This window comes from Lissotriton vulgaris, chromosome 9 (assembly GCF_964263255.1).
Source record: "Lissotriton vulgaris chromosome 9, aLisVul1.2, whole genome shotgun sequence".
Classification (NCBI taxonomy): domain Eukaryota; kingdom Metazoa; phylum Chordata; class Amphibia; order Caudata; family Salamandridae; genus Lissotriton; species Lissotriton vulgaris.
This window is the reverse complement of record NC_141697.1, coordinates 574883590-574907942: the sequence shown is the minus strand read 5'-3', so window position 1 is coordinate 574907942 and position 24353 is coordinate 574883590. Positions and strand designations below refer to the sequence as shown.

The window sequence follows — 24353 nt, the reverse complement described above, 5'->3', positions numbered from 1 at the left end:
ATGAAGCCGGCATAGAGGTAACTGTTCTAGACTGGAATGCGTCCTACCTTCGAAACAGAACTGATGTCATCCATACCCCACCTTTCTCGTCCAAACCGTACTCCATAAAAACAGGGGTTCCTCAAGGTTCTATCATCTCACCCATGCTTTTCAACATCTATATGAAGTCATTACCAGTAGTGATCAATACATTTTACCTTACGTGCTATAACTATGCAGTGACACGCAAATACTCCTTCAACTGGAATGCCCCGAAGACATTGGAAAATCACCAATTTTCAGCTGTCTCAGAGCCGTGGATCAGTGGATGTCCTTTCCCCCATTTGTAGGCTACTGCGCTACCATGTTCAGCCAACTGCTTGGCTGCCGTCACTTTTCTTGACGGTCTCTCCTGCCTGGAGGAGCGAGCCGTGCAAGGCCTTGTTTCAGTTACCTGGAGACACGGCCCCCTGGTAGCGCCTCGAGGTCCTCGAAGGCTGTAGCCGCTCCCAGCGCTGGCGGTGTGCAGGAGCTCTGTACCTGGCCCGGGCCCTGCCTGGAGGAGCGAGCCGTGCCAGGCCTTGTTTCAGTTACCTGGAGACACAGCTCCCTGGTAGTGCCTCAAGGCCCTCGAAGGCTGTGGTGCCTCCCAGTGGTGCTGGCGGTGTGCAGGAGCTCTGTACCTACCTGGAGGAGCGAGCCGTGCCAGACCTCGTTTCATTTACCTGGAGACACTGAACCCTGGTAGTGCCTCGAGGCACCCAGCGGCGCTGGCGGTGTGCAGGAGCTCTGGCCCTGGCCCTGCCTGGAGGAGCGAGCCGTGCCAGGTCTTGTTTCCCAGTTAGTCATCAACGATTCCGTAACTACTGGAATATTTCCAGAAGAACTTAAAAAGTCATACATACGTCCTTTACTGAAGAAAAAACTTGGACCCGCTGAACCCTGACAACTACAGACCCATTACAAATGGACCGTCCCTAGGCAAACTGATAGAAAGAGCAGCGTTCGCCCAGATGTTACAATTCAAGAGAATGAGATACTTTCAGACTTCCAAACAGCATTCCGTCCGGAAAGAGGTACTGAATCTGCCCTCCTTTTTTAAAATTAATTAATTGTGGGTTTCTAACGCGCTAGAATTGACTCCCGAAGGAGTATCTCTGCGCAATAGACCGCTGGGGAACACGTCCTGACTTTCCCTGTGAGATGGTCCCTACTGGGTATCTCCAAGGTGAAACCAGTCATGCCCGGCGTATGTGGGGGGCCGTTGTGGAGATGAGGCAAGCTAATGCCCAGAGTTGCCAAGTGTGATCCCTGGTTAGAGTAGGCAAAGAGGTGAGAATTATCGAGTCCGCTGACCCTGGTCCCACGACCCTGCCGCGTCTGGAATTGAACCCTGGTCCCAGGCCGTCCTCTGCTCCCGGGTCTGCCGCCTCTAACCAGTGAGCTACACCACTCCTTGCCATCTGGGATGACCTAAAGAATACAGTTGACCGCAACGGGGTTGCTGCACTACTCCTCTTGGACCTCTCAGCTGCCTCTGACACAGTTGACCATGACACTCTAAAACAAAGACTCTATGAAGCCGTCATAGAGGTAACTGTTCTAGACTGGAATGCGTCCTACCTTCGAAACAGAACTGATGTCATCCATACCCCACCTTTCTCGTCCAAACCGTACTCCATAAAAGCAGGGGTTCCTCAAGGTTCTATCATCTCACCCATGCTTTTCAACATCTATATGAAGTCATTACCAGTAGTGATCAATACATTTTACCTTACGTGCTATAACTATGCAGTGACACGCAAATACTCCTTCAACTGGAATGCCCCGAAGACATTGGAAAATCACCAATTTTCAGCTGTCTCAGAGCCGTGGATCAGTGGAAGTCCTTTCCCCCATTTGTAGGCTACTGCGCTACCATGTTCAGCCAACTGCTTGGCTGCCGTCACTTTTCTTGACGGTCTCTCCTGCCTGGAGGAGCGAGCCGTGCAAGGCCTTGTTTCAGTTACCTGGAGACACGGCCCCCTGGTAGCGCCTCGAGGTCCTCGAAGGCTGTAGCCGCTCCCAGCGCTGGCGGTGTGCAGGAGCTCTGTACCTGGCCCGGGCCCTGCCTGGAGGAGCGAGCCGTGCCAGGCCTTGTTTCAGTTACCTGGAGACACAGCGCCCTGGTAGTGCCTCAAGGCCCTCGAAGGCTGTAGTGCCTCCCAGTGGTGCTGGCGGTGTGCAGGAGCTCTGTACCTACCTGGAGGAGCGAGCCGTGCCAGGCCTCGTTTCATTTACCTGGAGACACTGAACCCTGGTAGTGCCTCGAGGCACCCAGCGGCGCTGGCGGTGTGCAGGAGCTCTGGCCCTGGCCCTGCCTGGAGGAGCGAGCCGTGCCAGGTCTTGTTTCCCAGTTAGTCATCAACGATTCCGTAACTACTGGAATATTTCCAGAAGAACTTAAAAAGTCATACATACGTCCTTTACTGAAGAAAAAACTTGGACCCGCTGAACCCTGACAACTACAGACCCATTACAAATGGACCGTCCCTAGGCAAACTGATAGAAAGAGCAGCGTTCGCCCAGATGTTACAATTCAAGAGAATGAGATACTTTCAGACTTCCAAACAGCATTCCGCCCGGAAAGAGGTACTGAATCTGCCCTCCTTTTTTAAAATTAATTAATTGTGGGTTTCTAACGCGCTAGAATTGACTCCCGAAGGAGTATCTCTGCGCAATAGACCGCTGGGGAACACGTCCTGACTTTCCCTGTGAGATGGTCCCTACTGGGTATCTCCAAGGTGAAACCAGGCATGCCCGGCGTATGTGGGGGGCCGTTGTGGAGATGAGGCAAGCTAATGCCCCAGAGTTGCCAAGTATGATCCCTGGTTAGAGTAGGCAAAGAGGTGAGAATTATCGAGTCCGCTGACCCTGGTCCCACGACCCTGCCGCGTCTGGAATTGAACCCTGGTCCCGGGCCGTCCTCTGCTCCCGGGTCTGCCGCCTCTAACCAGTGAGCTACACCACTCCTTGCCATCTGGGATGACCTAAAGAATACAGTTGACCGCAACGGGGTTGCTGCACTACTCCTCTTGGACCTCTCAGCTGCCTCTGACACAGTTGACCATGACACTCTAAAACAAAGACTCTATGAAGCCGGCATAGAGGTAACTGTTCTAGACTGGAATGCGTCCTACCTTCGAAACAGAACTGATGTCATCCATACCCCACCTTTCTCGTCCAAACCGTACTCCATAAAAGCAGGGGTTCCTCAAGGTTCTATCATCTCACCCATGCTTTTCAACATCTATATGAAGTCATTACCAGTAGTGATCAATACATTTTACCTTACGTGCTATAACTATGCAGTGACACGCAAATACTCCTTCAACTGGAATGCCCCGAAGACATTGGAAAATCACCAATTTTCAGCTGTCTCAGAGCCGTGGATCAGTGGATGTCCTTTCCCCCATTTGTAGGCTACTGCGCTACCATGTTCAGCCAACTGCTTGGCTGCCGTCACTTTTCTTGACGGTCTCTCCTGCCTGGAGGAGCGAGCCGTGCAAGGCCTTGTTTCAGTTACCTGGAGACACGGCCCCCTGGTAGCGCCTCGAGGTCCTCGAAGGCTGTAGCCGCTCCCAGCGCTGGCGGTGTGCAGGAGCTCTGTACCTGGCCCGGGCCCTGCCTGGAGGAGCGAGCCGTGCCAGGCCTTGTTTCAGTTACCTGGAGACACAGCGCCCTGGTAGTGCCTCAAGGCCCTCGAAGGCTGTAGTGCCTCCCAGTGGCGCTGGCGGTGTGCAGGAGCTCTGTACCTACCTGGAGGAGCGAGCCGTGCCAGACCTCGTTTCATTTACCTGGAGACACTGAACCCTGGTAGTGCCTCGAGGCACCCAGCGGCGCTGGCGGTGTGCAGGAGCTCTGGGCCTGGCCCTGCCTGGAGGAGCGAGCCGTGCCAGGTCTTGTTTCCCAGTTAGTCATCAACGATTCCGTAACTACTGGAATATTTCCAGAAGAACTTAAAAAGTCATACATACGTCCTTTACTGAAGAAAAAAACTTGGACCCGCTGAACCCTGACAACTACAGACCCATTACAAATGGACCGTCCCTAGGCAAACTGATAGAAAGAGCAGCGTTCGCCCAGATGTTACAATTCAAGAGAATTAGATACTTTCAGACTTCCAAACAGCATTCCGTCCGGAAAGAGGTACTGAATCTGCCCTCCTTTTTTAAAATTAATTAATTGTGGGTTTCTAACGCGCTAGAATTGACTCCCGAAGGAGTATCTCTGCGCAATAGACCGCTGGGGAACACGTCCTGACTTTCCCTGTGAGATGGTCCCTACTGGGTATCTCCAAGGTGAAACCAGGCATGCCCGGCGTATGTGGGGGGCCGTTGTGGAGATGAGGCAAGCTAATGCCCAGAGTTGCCAAGTGTGATCCCTGGTTAGAGTAGGCAAAGAGGTGAGAATTATCGAGTCTGCTGACCCTGGTCCCACGACCCTGCCGCGTCTGGAATTGAACCCTGGTCCCGGGCCGTCCTCTGCTCCCGGGTCTGCCGCCTCTAACCAGTGAGCTACACCACTCCTTGCCATCTGGGATGACCTAAAGAATACAGTTGACCGCAACGGGGTTGCTGCACTACTCCTCTTGGACCTCTCAGCTGCCTCTGACACAGTTGACCATGACACTCTGAAACAAAGACTCTATGAAGCCGGCATAGAGGTAACTGTTCTAGACTGGAATGCGTCCTACCTTCGAAACAGAACTGATGTCATCCATACCCCACCTTTCTCGTCCAAACCGTACTCCATAAAAGCAGGGGTTCCTCAAGGTTCTATCATCTCACCCATGCTTTTCAACATCTATATGAAGTCATTACCAGTAGTGATCAATACATTTTACCTTACGTGCTATAACTATGCAGTGACACGCAAATACTCCTTCAACTGGAATGCCCCGAAGACATTGGAAAATCACCAATTTTCAGCTGTCTCAGAGCCGTGGATCAGTGGATGTCCTTTCCCCCATTTGTAGGCTACTGCACTACCATGTTCAGCCAACTGCTTGGCTGCCGTCACTTTTCTTGACGGTCTCTCCTGCCTGGAGGAGCGAGCCGTGCAAGGCCTTGTTTCAGTTACCTGGAGACACGGCCCCCTGGTAGCGCCTCGAGGTCCTCGAAGGCTGTAGCCGCTCCCAGCGCTGGCGGTGTGCAGGAGCTCTGTACCTGGCCCGGGCCCTGCCTGGAGGAGCGAGCCGTGCCAGGCCTTGTTTCAGTTACCTGGAGACACAGCGCCCTGGTAGTGCCTCAAGGCCCTCGAAGGCTGTAGTGCCTCCCAGTGGCGCTGGCGGTGTGCAGGAGCTCTGTACCTACCTGGAAGAGCGAGCCGTGCCAGACCTCGTTTCATTTACCTGGAGACACTGAACCCTGGTAGTGCCTTGAGGCACCCAGCGGCGCTGGCGGTGTGCAGGAGCTCTGGCCCTGGCCCTGCCTGGAGGAGCGAGCCGTGCCAGGTCTTGTTTCCCAGTTAGTCATCAACGTTTCCGTAACTACTGGAATATTTCCAGAAGAACTTAAAAAGTCATACATACGTCCTTTACTGAAGAAAAAACTTGGACCCGCTGAACCCTGACAACTACAGACCCATTACAAATGGACCGTCCCTAGGCAAACTGATAGAAAGAGCAGCGTTCGCCCAGATGTTACAATTCAAGAGAATGAGATACTTTCAGACTTCCAAACAGCATTCCGTCCGGAAAGAGGTACTGAATCTGCCCTCCTTTTTTAAAATTAATTAATTGTGGGTTTCTAACGCGCTAGAATTGACTCCCGAAGGAGTATCTCTGCGCAATAGACCGCTGGGGAACACGTCCTGACTTTCCCTGTGAGATGGTCCCTACTGGGTATCTCCAAGGTGAAACCAGGCATGCCCGGCGTATGTGGGGGGCCGTTGTGGAGATGAGGCAAGCTAATGCCCAGAGTTGCCAAGTGTGATCCCTGGTTAGAGTAGGCAAAGAGGTGAGAATTATCGAGTCCGCTGACCCTGGTCCCACGACCCTGCCGCGTCTGGAATTGAACCCTGGTCCCGGGCCGTCCTATGCTCCCGGGTCTGCCGCCTCTAACCAGTGAGCTACACCACTCCTTGCCATCTGGGATGACCTAAAGAATACAGTTGACCGCAACGGGGTTGCTGCACTACTCCTCTTGGACCTCTCAGCTGCCTCTGACACAGTTGACCATGACACTCTAAAACAAAGACTCTATGAAGCCGGCATAGAGGTAACTGTTCTAGACTGGAATGCGTCCTACCTTCGAAACAGAACTGATGTCATCCATACCCCACCTTTCTCGTCCAAACCGTACTCCATAAAAGCAGGGGTTCCTCAAGGTTCTATCATCTCACCCATGCTTTTCAACATCTATATGAAGTCATTACCAGTAGTGATCAATACATTTTACCTTACGTGCTATAACTATGCAGTGACACGCAAATACTCCTTCAACTGGAATGCCCCGAAGACATTGGAAAATCACCAATTTTCAGCTGTCTCAGAGCCGTGGATCAGTGGATGTCCTTTCCCCCATTTGTAGGCTACTGCGCTACCATGTTCAGCCAACTGCTTGGCTGCCGTCACTTTTCTTGAAGGTCTCTCCTGCCTGGAGGAGCGAGCCGTGCAAGGCCTTGTTTCAGTTACCTGGAGACACGGCCCCCTGGTAGCGCCTCGAGGTCCTCGAAGGCTGTAGCCGCTCCCAGCGCTGGCGGTATGCAGGAGCTCTGTTCCTGGCCCGGGCCCTGTCTGGAGGAGCGAGCCGTGCCAGGCCTTGTTTCAGTTACCTGGAGACACAGCGCCCTGGTAGTGCCTCAAGGCCCTCGAAGGCTGTAGTGCCTCCCAGTGGCGCTGGCGGTGTGCAGGAGCTCTGTACCTACCTGGAGGAGCGAGCCGTGCCAGGCCTCGTTTCATTTACCTGGAGACACTGAACCCTGGTAGTGCCTCGAGGCACCCAGCGGCGCTGGCGGTGTGCAGGAGCTCTGGCCCTGGCCCTGCCTGGAGGAGCGAGCCGTGCCAGGTCTTGTTTCCCAGTTAGTCATCAACGATTCCGTAACTACTGGAATATTTCCAGAAGAACTTAAAAAGTCATACATACGTCCTTTACTGAAGAAAAAACTTGGACCCGCTGAACCCTGACAACTACAGACCCATTACAAATGGACCGTCCCTAGGCAAACTGATAGAAAGAGCAGCGTTCGCCCAGATGTTACAATTCAAGAGAATGAGATACTTTCAGACTTCCAAACAGCATTCCGTCCGGAAAGAGGTACTGAATCTGCCCTCCTTTTTTAAAATTAATTAATTGTGGGTTTCTAACGCACTAGAATTGACTCCCGAAGGAGTATCTCTGCGCAATAGACCGCTGGGGAACACGTCCTGACTTTCCCTGTGAGATGGTCCCTACTGGGTATCTCCAAGGTGAAACCAGGCATGCCCGGCGTATGTGGGGGGCCGTTGTGGAGATGAGGCAAGCTAATGCCCCAGAGTTGCCAAGTGTGATCCCTGGTTAGAGTAGGCAAAGAGGTGAGAATTATCGAGTCCGCTGACCCTGGTCCCACGACCCTGCCGCGTCTGGAATTGAACCCTGGTCCCGGGCCGTCCTCTGCTCCCGGGTCTGCCGCCTCTAACCAGTGAGCTACACCACTCCTTGCCATCTGGGATGACCTAAAGAATACAGTTGACCGCAACGGGGTTGCTGCACTACTCCTCTTGGACCCCTCAGCTGCCTCTGACACAGTTGACCATGACACTCTGAAACAAAGACTCTATGAAGCCGGCATAGAGGTAACTGTTCTAGACTGGAATGCGTCCTACCTTCGAAACAGAACTGATGTCATCCATACCCCACCTTTCTCGTCCAAACCGTACTCCATAAAAGCAGGGGTTCCTCAAGGTTCTATCATCTCACCCATGCTTTTCAACATCTATATGAAGTCATTACCAGTAGTGATCAATACATTTTACCTTACGTGCTATAACTATGCAGTGACACGCAAATACTCCTTCAACTGGAATGCCCCGAAGACATTGGAAAATCACCAATTTTCAGCTGTCTCAGAGCCGTGGATCAGTGGATGACCTGGAGCCATCTCAAATTGAATGCTTCAAAAACTGAAATACTCACGTGTGGCGATTGGAAACATTACAACCCGCTTTCCGCATGGCCTGATGAACTGGGGTCACTGGCTAAAGTATCGAAGGAAGTAAGAAACCTCGAATGACCATGGACTCGATGAATGTCGATGAATGCCCAAGTGGATAAACTAGCAAGATCAAGTTTTGCTACTATAAAAACGCTGCGATTAATTTTCCTTCATTTGGGATTTTCACACAAGGTCCAAGCTACCATCTCCCTTGTTCTTTCCAAACTCAATTACGCCAATAGCCTCTACCACGGATCACCTATAACGACCATGAAATGACTACAACCGATTCAGAACTCGGCTGCCAGACCACATCTCCCCTGCCGTGAAAGCCCTGCATTGGTTACCGGTTGCCAGAAGATCCACGTTCAAGCTGCTTTGTATCACCCACACAGCAATACAAGGAATGGGACCACTCTTCATCAGGAAAAAAATCAGCAAACACATTCAACAAAGGAACCTCCCCTCTAAAGGAGCATCTCGCCTTAAAATCCCACCATTCAAGAAAAAAAACATGGGTGGCACATCCTTCTCTGTTCAAGCAGCCAAACTATGGAACTCTACACCTCAACATACGGTCCACCGACAACCACCTTATCTTCAGAAAACGACTCAAGATTTTGCTCTTCCCCACATAAGCACCATAGGCAAACAGAAATTTACAGCATCTCCCTCTATATACAAGCATTTTTTTCACGATAGATATGTACCTATCTTTGTGTATTACTTTGTATAAACATGTAAAATAATTATGTTGTTAAGAGAAAAAAATAATAATAATAATAATAATAATAATAATAATAAATAAATAAAAATAATCTTTGGTCTACATGCACATACTTCCATTGTGCATCTATGTACCTTCCATGTACTTGGATCTGTGTGTCTGTTACTTTTCTCCTGAAAAAGCATATCCAATGCACTACTCTATTTCTCATCCTGTGCCTCTATCAATATCTTTAATCTACATATACTTACCTCCTTTATGTATCTATATACTTTCAATGTAATTATGGATCTATATATTTATCACTTTCTTCTAATTTAGCATTTCCAATGCACTACCCTATTTCTCAGCCTATACTTCGCTCAATATATCTTCTAGCCCAACCTTCTGACTCATCTCAAACTTCTTCCACTACTTCTTCCAATGCACTACCCTATCTCTCATCCTATACATCTATCAATATATCCTCTACATCTACTCTCTCATTTATCCCAAACCCCATACCACTACTATGATTGCCAAAATAACCCTTTCTAGACTCTCTCTTACTCTACCCCTCCTTGCATCATCTGACACCTCTTTTACTATACTGATCCCCTAAAACAAACCTTTCTCAACTCTTCCCTCTGAGTCCTCCCCTCCAAAACTCCTTTTTACTCATCCAAAACCCTCCTCATACTGCTAAGACCTAAAAAATAAAAAATATATAAATCCTTCACTCTTTTATCCCTCCACTATCCTTTTCAATCGAAATTAACAGACTACCATGTTCACTTCTCAAATTCCATATTAAACTATACTAATATACTACCCAAATAACTGAATAACATATCCACTACTCAAATTACTTCATATTTTTTTACTATACTAATTTTCAACAGTAATCCTTTATGGGTTCCGGAGTGACGTGCTACTCACCAGAAAAGCGCTTCAACACCCATCAGGAGTAACAAGTGCTATATGAAGGCAAATCTCTCTTCCCCTTTTATCCCTCCGCTATCCTTCTCACTCCAAGTAACTGACTAATATCCACCACTGAAATTACTTCATATTTCACCATATTAATTCACCACTAATCCTTTGAAGGCTTCCTGAATAGCGTACGTCAACAAGCGCTATATAAATATAAATCTTTGTCCTCCTCTATCCTTCTGCAATCATTCCAAATCCAATTAACTGACTAACCTATCCACCACTTAAAATGTACTTGCATGTTTCACTATACTAATTCAAAACTAATCCTCTATGGGTCCCGGAGTAGCGTGCTACTCGCCGAAAAAGCACTTCGACGCCTTGTCAGGGGTAGTAAGCACTATATAAATGCAATTACAATACAATACAATACAATTATCCCTGGACAACGTGAATACATGCATGCAGAAGATTAGGGAGACCGCAGGGGAAGCTTATCCATCTATTTAGTTCTTTAAATTCTGATATTTCCATAATATCTTGTGTAATAGCTATAAATAGCATGCGTGCATCAGTGTGGTGAGTGTTGAAGGCAAGCCTTCATCTCATTGTTGAGGGAGCAGCGGGACGCATGACACACTCACAGTGGCAGCTCCTCGAGGGAGAGTTGCGGGCGGTGAGGCGGGCGGGGGAGGGGCAGGGTGGGGAGTAGTAAACTTCGGCATACAGTCGAACGGAGTTAAGTAAATAAATATATGAATATAACGAATTACATTGCGCGTGCTGCCTTGCATCGCAGCATTGCAACACGCGCAATGTAATTAGTTTTATTTATTTATTTACTTAACTCCATTCGGCCAAATGCCGGAGTTTACTACCCCCCATGCCCCTCCCTCACCCCATCCTAACGCAACACTCCCTTGAGGAGCCGCCACTGCAAGATAGATATATTCACTCATCCTGGAATCCTGCCTCTTGAGCTCAAAAACGTATCTGGGAATATCAGGCAGTGAGGAGGAGGAACAAACGCGACAAAAAGGAGAAATGCACAGTCTTGAAATCAATACGTAAACCTATGTCAGTCCCTACCAAGTGTAATTCGTGACTCACCTTATTCGAACGCGGTGTCTGTCCAGGGATCATTACATTTTGCCAACAACACCCCACCCAGCAGCAAAGATCAGGTAAGTAGAAAGAAAGGTCGGGGTTAAAAGACTTCAAGCTAGGCGACTGTAGGAGGTTCCAAAGTGGCCTAGCCATGTTGCTCGAATTGAGCATAGAAAAGAGGCATAGTGGACCTAAGATGCCTTTAAAACAATACCCCAGACACTCCTCTTCCAGATACATTTCATTTGCCCGGTTTGTGACACAGGTGGCAGAACTGTTACCAGTGACTCACGTAGCACAAGGTAAGGCTTTAGATCTGTCCACCTCTTGGTATTACCAGGCCACGGTATAGAAAGGCCAGGGCATAAAAACAGAGCTCGATAAGGACCCGTGGTGTTCAAAAAAGTGATTCCGTGGTCACTGTCCATCATCTTTGGAGGTCAGGAATCACTGTATTCCCAAACCTCAATGACTAGATCCTGAAGATGGGCTCATCTCCGACAATTGAGGACTACCTCCAGATGACAACAGAACTCCTGACATCGTTGAACAAGCTGCAGTGCCGCCTGGTTTCATCTCAGAGGCTTCCATTCATTGTGGCAATCCTGGATGTGGTGAGTTCAGGGCTTTCCCTCTGCACCCACAAGTCCAAGACATTCAGGATATGATCCTGATGTTTCAGGCTCACGCCTTGATCCAGTTGTGGGTGGTTCTGAGGCTTTTGGCCTCTTAGCCTCGTGAATCCTGCTTCCCAACAATGCCATGTGGCAAATTTGGGTCCTTTTATAGAACATGAAGGCCAGTGGGCCCAGCACCACGTCACATTTCTGACACTGTCAAGATCTTAAAGGAGATAGCTGAAGATCTACAACGGTAGTGGACTGACTTGCATGCCACACTCCCATCCCCAGCTGACAGTGGTGACATACGTATCACTGCTGGCTTGGGGTAGTCAACTAGGAGAGTATGGAACTCAGAGGACTATGGTCGCAGGTGGTTGGCAGGCTCCACATCAGTCTTTTGGAACTGTGGGCCATTCATCTGACTCTGAGGACCTACCTGCTGTCCATCAAGGGAAGGCTGGTCCAGGTTCTCACATACAGACAACAGCGGTGCCATGTGATACAGCAACAAGAAGGGTGGGGTCCTGATCCAATGCCAGGATGCATTGTGCCTCTGGATATGGTTGGAGTGCTAGGACGTATCCCTTATCATTCAGACAAACTAAGGAGCCATCGTCGGGCAGATCAGTGAAGGTTGCATCTCAAGGTAGAACAGGGCGCCAGTGGGGAGAACTCTGGCTAGATCTGTTTTGCAACCATCTAGAACATGCATTGTTACCTGTTTTGCATGGTGGTGTTTCTGCAAGTACTCACAGCAGGAGACATATTCCTGCCTCTCCTGTCCAAGTTCTGATGAAAATCATGAATGACCAGGCCAAGTTACCCTAGTGGTACCCAATTGGGCCAGGAGAATGTGGTATATGGAACTACTGAGCATGAGCATTTATCCTCCAACCAGGCTGCCACTTTGGGAGGACTTCCTGTCTCAGTCATAGGACAGGGTCCTACACCCAACCCTACTGCTCTGACAGCCAAGTTTGGAAGGAAGGACGCTTTGACCATTCGGTGCAGCAAGACTTTTTGGTCTGAGTCTACTCCGCGGACCCTCACTGCGTTGAGGTACAGCTTTGGTATCTATTCTAAGGTGAGAAATCTGCAATTAGAAGTATCCATCAGAAGAACAAGTAACTTACCTTTGGTAAGGATCTTTCTGGTGTCTATTCCATCTAACCACAGATTCCTCTTTGCCCTCCCACCTACTCACACTGCGGAGTAGTTGCTTTGTTATTCAGTTATTTAGTTTATGTGATTTAACATAGGCGTAGCTCTTTGAAGTTTGCATTTTTTTTTAAAATTTCCTGTTCAGACAGCAATAGATAACCAAATATCCCAATGACTGCTAAATAGTTTTACAGCAAATACAAAAAGGGACACAGGATTGAATGGCTTCGGTGTGCACTCCCCCCAAAAAATCACCAAGCAATGAATTTCTTTTAGTGTCCTTGTTCTGTGCAAAGAGTTTTCCTTACCCAACATGTAATATAGACCTTCAGTGTCAGTCAGACAACAGAGAGAATCGGGTAATAGGAGCTCTTGTCTACTCTCAGGTTTCTTTACTCTCAAAGGGATGGCTTCTGTGGTATCTTTCAATTGTTTGTTATTTTATGTGCATTCCTGAAGTGGATGAAGGACTTGGGGCCTAATTTATAGGCTGACGTTAAGTGTACTCCATCACAACGGCGATAGAGAATACATACCACCAACAGAAAGGTCCGCCTCATCTCATTTAGATCTAGGTGAACCATAGGTTTGGCTACGGCGGTGACTGCTTATTCACTGCCATAGCCAAACCCCTCCAATGGCCCAGTGGAGTAGAGGGCATTAGAGAAATGGCTATATGTCTGCCCACCCAATTAGGATAGGTGAACATATACCCATTTTTTCACAGTCCATTATATTTGGGATGATAAAATGGTAATAATCCTCCCCTCTCCATTAGAGATGACTCCCATGGCGAGAGGAGCATTACATTTTTTATTTTCAAAAAGAAAATCCTGTTTTGGGATTTTCTTTGTGAAAATAAAAAAAGAAAACTTTTAGTGCAGTGCTGCATCAGCCCACAATTACATTAGGCCCCTAGAATCTCATCTGGGAGGAAAAAAGGAAAAAGAAAATCCTCCAATTTCTGAAGGAGTCTCTAAATAACGAGTGGAATCCACCAACTGAATTCCCACATCCCAGTAGAGATTATTGTGGAGGAAATTCAGCTGGAGGAATCTGTTCTGTTTTTAGAGTTTCCACAGAAAAAAGGAGGATTTCCAAATGCCCCCAACTGCAAATGAGGGTTTGTAGAGTGCAGGAGATACTACAGTGAGTAACCTTTACTTAATTTTCTGTTTGTGAGAAGAATGTGAGATGTTATCATTTAGTGAAAATATTTGTATGCTTGTGTATATCACTGAGGGCAATGTTAATATTTGCTATCAGATGGGTAATGGAAACTCCCACGTAGCAAGAGGACTGCTAAATGTTTTACCAGCAGAGTAGGTTGGTTTGGGCAGGTATACTGAATGTCGTTTTCTCTTTTCTGCTCAATGCAAAAAGTATTATATCTGTATAAGGCTTTTTATTTCTGCCTTTTCTGTTTCTCCAAGTATGAGGAGGGCCGAGCTGAACTGGCTGCAATGACGCAGGAGAAGCAGAACCTGACAGAGGTGTATACAGGCTCAGAGCGGGCCCGTCAGCGGCTAACCCAGGAGCTGCAGGTGAAAGATGCCCAAGTGTGCAGCCTTCAGGGCCTGTTATCCGCTGCCAAGAAGGAGATAAGCAGCCTGGAGCAGGAGCTAAAAAGGTACATACACATACTAAGTATTTCTTTAGATGGCCAGTGCAGTGCCTACAAGTGGAGACAGATTGCCTCTCACATCCTTTTTGCATGGATGTAATTGTACTGCTTTATCTTAGTTAAAGATGTAGAACACTACTTATTCTTCTAGGGCCACTGGGCACTGTGCTGTACAGAGTCTGCCTGATTATATGGACCCATGATGAGTACAGTTACAAAACGTGATTGATGAAGGGGCGCAAGCAAATTTGCTGAAAATAGTATTGCCTGTGTGGAAGCTCAGTCCTCACCTTTCTCTTTTTTTTGCACAGATGCCAAGCAGAGTTGGAGAAACTTCAAGCCGCTGGGAAACCAGTAGAATCACAGATCTTCCTGACACCCCCCTGGAGCTGCAGTGGATCACCACTACCAGCTGGAGAGGGTGAGAAACAGTAGACACCTGTGTTATTGAGGAAAGCGACGCAGGTTTCTTGTTTGTGCTCTTAGGCATCTTAAGCTAAGCCGATAGCACCACGATTGCCTGAAACCACAAAAAAGAGGCATGCTGGTAAAACAGGCTTATGTGGACTGGATTATCTTTTCAGGGCGAGCCCTTGTGATGCACTGCGCACCAGTGCTCGTGCAGGCGAGCCGTTTTGTAGGGGTTTTCAAAATGGACTTGGAAATTCCACACGCTTGTGCGTGTTCATTTCCTATGGTCCATTTTGATTGGGCTTTGCGTGCGTGCTGTTTTTGAACAGAACACGCAATAGGCAATGGCCTATTGGTGTCTGTTACGTGCACCAAAGCCCATATGTTTTCAAGTATCACACTCAGATAAGGGCGCGATAATTGAAAACATATGCTTCGCGTGCACCGCTCACAGGCGTTTTCTTTTTTTCTTTTTTTTTTCACGCCAGTTATACGTTGGCAAAGGCAGCTTGCTCTGTCGTCGTTATTTCAGACCCCTTTCAGACCGTCCTTGGCTCCTATCCTCCTCAATCCCTCTTCGTTGTCCCTCCTCTGTTGATTCGGTTCCTCGTTGCTCTCCCTGTCTTCCTCCAGCTCGCTCTCCCTGCTTTGTCTTTCTTTCCCCTCCTCACGCCACGCTTTGAAATCCCGGCCTCAAGGACTTTACTGCTCCACCTCCGAGATCATATTTGGGGTGATTTAAGGCCAGGGGTTGCAGAGCGTGCTTCATGTATTTGCTTTCCGCGCGCGTGTCTGCAGCACTGCGCATGCGCCCTTCTCCTTGTATACTGTGCATGTGCATGCTGCTTTTCCGTGAGCGGGCGCCACTTTGCGTGCCTGCACAGTGTCTGTTTGCAGCTTTCTCTGTGGCGACTTTGTGTGATTCTCTCTCACTATGGCGTGCATGCCAGAGCTGGGGACCGCGCTCGGGTCTCGGCGTGTGTTCACCATCCTGTGATTTTGGGCAAATCACTTAATTCCTTTTGCTTACAGAAAATGAATGTGACCTTGTCTAATGTAACTAACTAGTGCATAGGTAAAGCGCTCCAATACCTTAGGGTGAAGTTTGCGCTCTATAAAATTGCTAAAAAATATATATTGAGTACCTCTGTGGTCATGGCGATATAAGCAGGGAGTTTGGTGTGGGGGGGTTCAGTCTCGTCCTATGGTGCCAGGTGCCTCCGATGCGCTGCATGTCAAGTCCCGCCCCTTTCTACCGCTACCTCCTGCCATTCGTCATTCTGCACGGTACCCTGCCATAGGTCCATTCTCCACCGCCATTGTGGACGTGGTAGATTGCAGTTTCCACCGGCAGTGTCTTCTTGGCTGCGAATGTATGTATGTATGTACCCGTGGTCTGCCTGCATGTGTCTGCACCTTACCTGTGAACATGCGTGAGATTTTCTTGCATAGAACATGGCTGCGCACAGAGCAGGTATGGAATGCACTTGTGTGTACGCTCTGCCTGCCCGTATCAGCAGTAACTGCTCTGCATATAGGTGATTGTGTATGCAATGTATTTTATACAGGAGTAGCTTTTATTAAATATACTGTATATAGGCTTTCAATTTCATTTCCGAAAATAAGTTCATACTTTCAGTATTCAGTATTAGCAACGTTTGCTTCACATTAGTCAAAACAAATGAAAATACAACGCAACAGGTATATGACATGATTTGAAGGAAAATTGCTAATACGTGAAGACTGTTGTATCTTATTCAATGTAGGTTGTGACTGTGGCGCCCTATTGCAGTTCACTTTCAACAGTCCATAGAATACATCAACAGGGCATGAGCTAACATGTCATCATGCACTCACCCTCTCACCTAGGGTAATATAACACAGCATCACTCGGCCCTGAGCAGCCAAGGCCATGAAGCCCTTGCACCAATGAGAAGGGGCCTGCGTCCTTCCGCCATAGACACTCTAAAGTGCAATGTTCGTCTCTGCACTCACCCTGCTGCCCAAGGCAACATAACGTAATCTTCTAGCAGCATAAAAGAGAGGTAAGTGCCCAATATCCTTCCGCTCTCTGGGGTACCGTACATTTCACCACCCTGACCTGCACTCTTTCTCTCACGCAGAATTACATACCAGAATCTCTTTCTCCCCTAGCACCCCGAGACAATGCACACACACTGAGGTCACCTAGGACAAGTTCCTACACTGTATCACTCTATCCCCGGTCCAAATTAAGCTTTGATGAGTGCTGATGGAGTGCTTTCAGCATGCTTGTTGGAGCTCATCCTCAAACCCATACACCTCTGCCCTCTCTGACGTCATAGCACCTAGGGAAATGAATGGGAGAGTGCTAGTAAATCCAGCTCTGACTCCCACCGACCCCTCGCATCACAGGGAGGGGCAGCGTGATGTAAGAAGTGGAGGAGGCATCACTACTTACTTCCCCGGGACTCTACAGGGCCTGTGTCTTTAATTTACAGTCCTTAATTTTAAGCCTCTGACACGGCCAGATACCGTTACAAGCTAGACACTCGTGAGACACTTGTGACACACACACACACACTGATTCCACCTCACTCTCTCTCTTATGGTTTCACTGTGCGCCAAACATTTGTAAAGCCAATAAGTTTGGCACTCACACTTGAGCACTGATGATAGCAATACAAAATACTTGCTGCAGTGCAAAGCAATTAAAATAAGGATTCCTTTGTGTATATAATGCACTAAGGAGAGAGATTTTAACATGGGATTCAGAAATAAAATAGTCCTTCATGTTCCAGGTCTCGCATTATTAAAGTTTGAGCTATTGGCATTGTAAATGACAATGCCTTTTATTCATTTGCATCAATGCGTAAACAAGCGCTTTGTACTTATAGTCCGTGCTTATGAGAAGCAAGTCTGGCAGTCTCTTTTACTGCCAGCCTTGCTCATCGTAAGGAAGGACTATACGTTCAAAGTGCGTGTCTATGCACCGATTGCCGGTTTTAAAAACAAATGAATAAAAGGCATTGCCATTTACAATGCCAATTGCTCAAACTTTAATAAAGGAAGACTTATTGCATTGTAAATGCTTGTTTATTAATCTTATGTACCATTTGGGGCTTGGAGTTGTAAAAGGATTTCATAAGTCGGGGGTTCTTTCATACTGTGTATTTTATCTTTTATTATTGAATGGCTTTACTGTAAAGATGAATCAATAAACTTGATTGCTTGATTGACTGATTGATAACAACATTCATTTCCAAAGAAGCTGAATGCACTTTCCTTGAGTTTCTTGATAACAATGTGAGGCTTATTTATCTCAGAAGATTTTGGTGTCCGTACGGAGTCTTATAACTTTTGAAATTGAAAGGCAGTTAAACAGCGTTCACTGCCCAGACAGTCAAATGCATTTCTTCTGTCCCTAAACAGAAAACTGATTTTTTTAAGATGAAACTTTGATTTTCCAGAAACAAACATGATTCCACAGTGCTGCTTACCGCACTCACAAAGGTGAAACAGAGGCCACATTCACTTGGCAGATTTACGAGCGACTAGGCTCCATGAGGATTCTGACTGATTGAGAGCTAATAAACTGTTCTTCCAAGGTTCTGCAAATATGATAAGTGAAAATAATAGAGAGAGCACTCCTCCTCTCCATCTATCAAAGGATTTTTTGATTTTTTAATAGTAAGAGTTGGTCACTGAGTGTGGCTATGTTGTGTACAGGAGACACCCAGCCTGGTCAAACAAAGGGTCATGGTACTTGTAGTCCTGTACAATCAAGGGTTGTTTATTACTTGTTTATTAGCCTCATCCATGGGAATACACATGAAATGGTCATCTCATTCCAGATCATGATAGTACCCTCCTCTTAAGACTGTTTCGTGGGGACTGGTTTTTGGGGATGTTGAGAATGGAAATGTTCCCGCAAGTCAAGGAGTGTGTACTTTTGTTGCTGGTGCCCTGGAATTCTCTTATGCTTCACAACCTTTCCATGAGAGTTAGTACCTCAATTTGTTGCTACAATATCAAGAATCTAGAATGCTCTGTATCTCCTATTCTACTTGACCGCCAACCAAAAGGGGTGGAGATGTCTTCTGTTTCTTGGGAATTGCGGGTTTCAGTAATGAAGTGTGAATGACTGGATGGACACTGGAATTGGAAGGTAATTGCAATTTGAATGTGACAGGATTGATTTGGCACAGAATCATATATGCACTAACAAATCAAAGCTTACATTTGTTTTCAAGTGAGAAATTGAAGATTGTGAGTAGATTACCACACTTGATCTCAGATTTCATACTCTAGTCCTTTTTGTCCATTCGTATCCATTTTTATTTCTGATTTTTGCCTGTATCACATTCTTCTTGGCAGGTTTTCAAACTGTTTGAATCTTCTGGATTTGCTCCAATACCGCCAGTGTACTCGATTCTTTGACTTTCATTTTGAAAGGAAGAAAACAGAGACGTCTGGCATAGTTACTGTAGACCGGGGAGTAACAGGTGGATGAGTGTTTAGCATTGTTGTAAGCAATTTTGAGCAACTAAAGCACATCAACCAAAGAGCCTGGGGAATCGGCTAAATAGTGTCTGAGATATTGTTCCAGATTTTGGTTGATTTGTTCGGTTTGGCCATCCGTTTGTTGAGGAAATCTAGTGACCATGGTGGTATTGATTTGAAGTACTGAATACAGGCCTGCCTAAATTTGGAGGTGAAGTGTGACTCTCGATCAAAAACTATTTTTGGTGGAAGTCCATTAAGATGCACTCCTTGAACCATTAGTATATGTACTAGTGCTTTAGTTAAGAATCTGTTAGCAAGGAATGAAATTCGCCATTTTTGTGAGACTGTCTATTACTACCAGAATAGTGTCCTTTCTTTGATGGTGGGTAAGCCAGTGATGAAATCAAGAGACATATGTTGCCAAGGTTCATTAAGAGTTATAGGAGGAATCATCAATCCTTGAAGTTTTGAATGATCCACTTTGGTTCAAGCACACACATCGCAATATTGGACAGCCTTTGTAATTTCTTTTTGTAACGTAGGCCTAAAAAATCGTCTATGAATGTGATCCATGGTTCTCCAGTATTAGGGGTGTCTTTCATATATTCACATGCTTGAATATTCCCCGTTGTCGAAGTGGGAGTCCCACGGTACATAAAATAGCAGTAATATATGCATATATAAGTAAAATTATTATAATTATAAAAAATACATATACATATATATAAAATACAGTAAACTCAAAAGTACCATAGAACTGAATAGGCCCATAGAAAGTCTAAGGGAGAAAACTCAACTTGGTAACATATCAGTGTCATTATGTTTTGGTCCAAATTCCAGCCAATCAGGCTGCAGTTCCCTCTAGAACCTTCTCCTCAGAAGCCCAAGACCCCAGATTTTCTACCGCACGTCGTGTGAAGGGAGTCTCCCTGAGCTCTGCTCAGTTTTTTCTTCAACTCTAGCTGTTATTTCTTCAAAAATGTCTTCAAATAAGAAATCTTTGTTTAAAGCCTGCCCTTCCTGTGGTAAACTGCGCCTTTTCCATGAGGATCCTCACAGTAAATGCATTTACTGTCTCTACCCATACCACGAGGTTAAGAACTGTAAGTACTGTCGTACTTTTCCTCCCAAGACTCTGAGGGATAGAGAGGCCCGTCTCCTTCTGTGGCTACAGAAGTTGAAGACTTCGGAGTCTGTGGTTTCTGATGTGGAAAGTTTTTCTTCAGGCATTTCTAGATCCTCTCAGAAGCGTGGGTCTGAAACTGAGGTTCCTTCTCCTTTTCTTAAGAAGAGAAGACTGTTGGAATCCTCTAGGATTGTTTCCCCACAGGATTTGCTTCAGGGCACGTCTACGGGACCTGGTTCTCTGACGTCTGTGCCCCAAAGCCTTGCCTTCCTCTCAGAAATCCGGCATGGGCTCGTCGACGGGCTCGTCAACGACGACATGTTCTATGTCATCCACTGCTGCATCGGCGACGATCACCTCGTCGACGACAGCCCAGGAGACGAGACCCATTACGTCGATTGTTAAGATCTCGTCGACGAGTGTCAAGTTGATACCGTCGACGAAGAAATCATCGTCGACGCTCCCATCGTCGACGCGAACACCGTCGACGGTTCCGTCGTTGAAGCAAATACCGACGACGAAGACCAAATCATCTAAAAGAAGCTCGTCGACGGGTCCATCAACGTCGACGACAGCCTCGTCGACGACCATCGCATCAGCAACGACGACTCTGTCTACGGCTAGCTCGTCGACGGTTACTTCGTCATCGACGACCAAACCTTCAATATCGTCGAGGACTTTGTCGACGACTCCGTCGACGGACAAGAAATCTTCGTCGACGACGAAAAAATCTTCCATTTCTGCGCCTCAGGTTGGCCATATGACTACTGCTGTTACATCAACGGGCTCGTCGGCATCTCATCCTCCTCCGGCCTCAACTACCACTTTTACAGTGAAAACTGCTTCTACCTTGAGGACTGTGCCTCTCATTCAAATAAGTCCAATAAGGAGTGGAGCACGTCTGTAATGGCTGGATTTTCTGTTTAGATGGGATCAGCCCCCAGGGGCCCCTATGACCCAGCCAAAACGTACTCACCTTCCCTCCTCAGATCGTATTCACAATGGATAGATATACAAATATATATACAGATCGCACCTAAGGATGGGGAATGACAATATACATGTATGGATTTTCTACAATATCTTATTCACATCAGTTGGTCTCGCGGCCACCCTGACCCAGACCGTTCTACCCTAGGGCAGATATGACACACAATCCGGTGCGTCTACACACGGGCCTGCAGAACCCAATGCTCCCTTTTCCAAACTGTTTGCAATCCTGCAAAACTACACGCTAGTTCGACCCCCTAGCGCTCTCACTTATTCAAGCCACAATCCTGTGGGTATAGACACTGGTAATCCTCCCCAGTGTTCTCACTAACGCTGTATATCAACGACGACCACATTCCTATGAACAGTCATCAGGATAATATTTCAGTTACCTACTCGGGATAAAACTATAATAATGACTTTGAATACAGTTCCAAATTATATGGTGTACTTTCTGCTCTTGGCATCAAAGGTCCACTCACTCCCTCTTTGTTCGATCACCATTTACCTGATCGGGATTTCGCATCCGTTCACATAAACAATTTTCGACTAGGAGATATGTTTACCATGATTGAACATGAACACAAGGCACATGATAATTCCATAAGAATTAGGGTATTTATTAACAATAGACACGAATCACATTACTATGCAACATAACTTCTGCAAAGAAAAGGTAAAGATTAGAGTGCACGTTCTATTAGAGCTGGGCGGACATCACCTTGTTAATATGAAGTCTGGGCTCGGCAGTCATCTAGGTTCCCTTCTCGTCTCTGTGTCCTGGCTCGCCTTGCAGTCACACCCCAGCCGTCACAAGTACACGTCTGCACCGCTAGGCTCAACCTCGTCTGCTTCCCTCCAGGGCACCGGAACCTTGCTGGTTATTAGCTACCGTCTCTCTCTCTCTCTGTATCAGTGCGCTCCGCGCTAATTCTCGTTCAGTCTTTCTCAGAGAGTTTCGGTCTTAAATCTTTCTCGGACTTCAAAGATGGCGACTGTCCGCCATGAGATAATTAATGGTAGAGATGCTAACGGCTAGATGCCGCCTACGGACTAACTGACAAACTGACTAACACCTTCGCTAATATCAAAGCCCGTTCCTTCATGGAAATCCACGGCCAGTAACCTGCCGCCCACCAAATTCTTGTACCTCCCCGTACCAAGGACACGTTCCCAGCCGGCCGGCCTGAAGTTGTGTCTTCGGAGTGGAGAAAAATACATTCCTTCGATAAGGGCCAGCCCTAGCCGGTTCTCTCCAAGCGAACAACAGCTTAAAACTAAAACATCACACTTCACCTAGAAAGCCTTCTCGAGCTACCGGGCAGAAAGCAAAATGGAGTCTGTCTCGTTTAAGGCCTACGGAGCCCACAATATGCATAACTCCATAGAAAATATCCCAGCATGTTAGCAAATGAGCAAATCATGACTAATACTTATATATCTATCCCCTAACTTAAATTCATAAGCCCTACATTAAGGAAAATGACACGAAAATGTCCTAATATATGTAAGACAGGGGCCCTGTCTATAGTCCTAATCCCTATGCTATGGGGGTGATAGGCTGGAGTCACTCTCCATCATTCTCCCTCTCCAAAGAGCCAGCAGAAGGGCAGCCATTACATTACACCCCTTGACTCCAGTCTATTAACCACAAACTAAATGGAGCTAACATCAGTAGAAGAATAATAGGAAACAAAATTAACTGATCTACGACTCTTACTAAGTCTAAAAAATTGGAGCAAGGAAGGGATGCACTGAATAAAGCAACAAATAGCTATCAGGACACAAATAGCGACAATAACTCCCCCTAAAATCTGTCGTAAGGAATGCAAGTCAGGCAACCAATTAAAAAGCCAGTCAAAGAAACCCTGATCTATATGTTGTCTAATTTCTGCAGTCAAGTCGTGGAGTTTGTCAATATGGGATTGGATAGCTTTAGAATGGTCAGACAAATTAAAACAGCACAGACCTTCAAAATCAGAACATTCATGTCCATGTTTCAGCAAGAGATAATCGATAGCGGCCCTATTTTGCAAAATAGCTCTACGTTCACCTTGGGCATCTAATAAGAGATCAGATAAAACAGTGGATGTTTGGTTAATAGACTTAACCATCCAGCAGGCCATTTTGCCGATTGTTTTGGCATTATAAACGGCCAAAGCAGGCACTCCAATAATAGAAAAAGCTAAACCAAGGTATTCTGATTTGGAATAAAGATGAACAGAGGAATCGCAATCTTCATGCAATGACATTGAATCACGTACCATACGGGAATGTGAAGTAGGATGTGAGGAAAACATTAGCAAACTCAATCTAGTGATGGCACATGGGCCACCAGAAATATTCGCAGGAATATAGGGCCAAGATGAATTCCCGCAGGAGAACAGCCATCCAGCTGGCAGTAACATTGAACGATAATGGCTAGGGGCTACTAATAAACGTTTACAAGTCATATTGTTCTTTACAGAAAGACATGAATTCGGAAGTCTCTTTGAACATAGCAATCGTTGATGAGCTGAAAAAGAAGTAGCGGCCTGGAGTTTCAACCTCAAACATTCAGTAATAGCCTTAGGGTCACAAGTCATAATAAAGCATAGATCTCCAGGGGTAATATTAAAAGTAGTAATACGGGAATGAATAGCAATATCAAGGTCTGGAAGAGCAGTACATGAGGGGCAAAATTCATGGGCCGCGAAGTCGCCCAAAATAACATTAGGTCGGGCATTTGAGATATTAAAAATGTGTCGCAAAGTCTCAGTAGATGCAGGGACAGCAACCAAACAGGTCGCTAAAATGTCAGTGACAGATTTCATTGGGGTAAGACAGAAATGCGGAGAGTTCGTCACCCGCTTTGCGAGTGTAACCCAGAAGTTGGAGGAAGAACTCCACGCAGACCGCGGAGCTCGGATTATCCCATCAACCGGCGTCGGTGGATCCTCTCCTCTCCCGGCGTAGTAGGCCAAAAGGAGTCCAGCGCCGACACATCCTGCAGCAGCAGTCCAGAGAATGATCTGAAAGAATACAAACACAGGC

General features: G+C 46.8%; 1 protein-coding gene across 3 annotated transcripts in view; it reads left to right on the top strand.

Annotated features, from left to right (window-relative positions):
- Positions 1 to 24353, top strand: part of LOC147691857 (uncharacterized) — a 496690-nt gene that overhangs the window by 172797 nt on the left and 299540 nt on the right. For all 3 annotated transcript variants that reach the window (XM_086938132.1, XM_086938131.1, XM_086938133.1), the window contains exons 3-4: positions 14118 to 14314; positions 14620 to 14729. In XM_086938132.1, coding sequence (XP_086794258.1) covers positions 14118 to 14314; positions 14620 to 14729 — 307 coding nt within the window. The remainder of the gene's footprint in view (positions 1 to 14117; positions 14315 to 14619; positions 14730 to 24353) is intronic.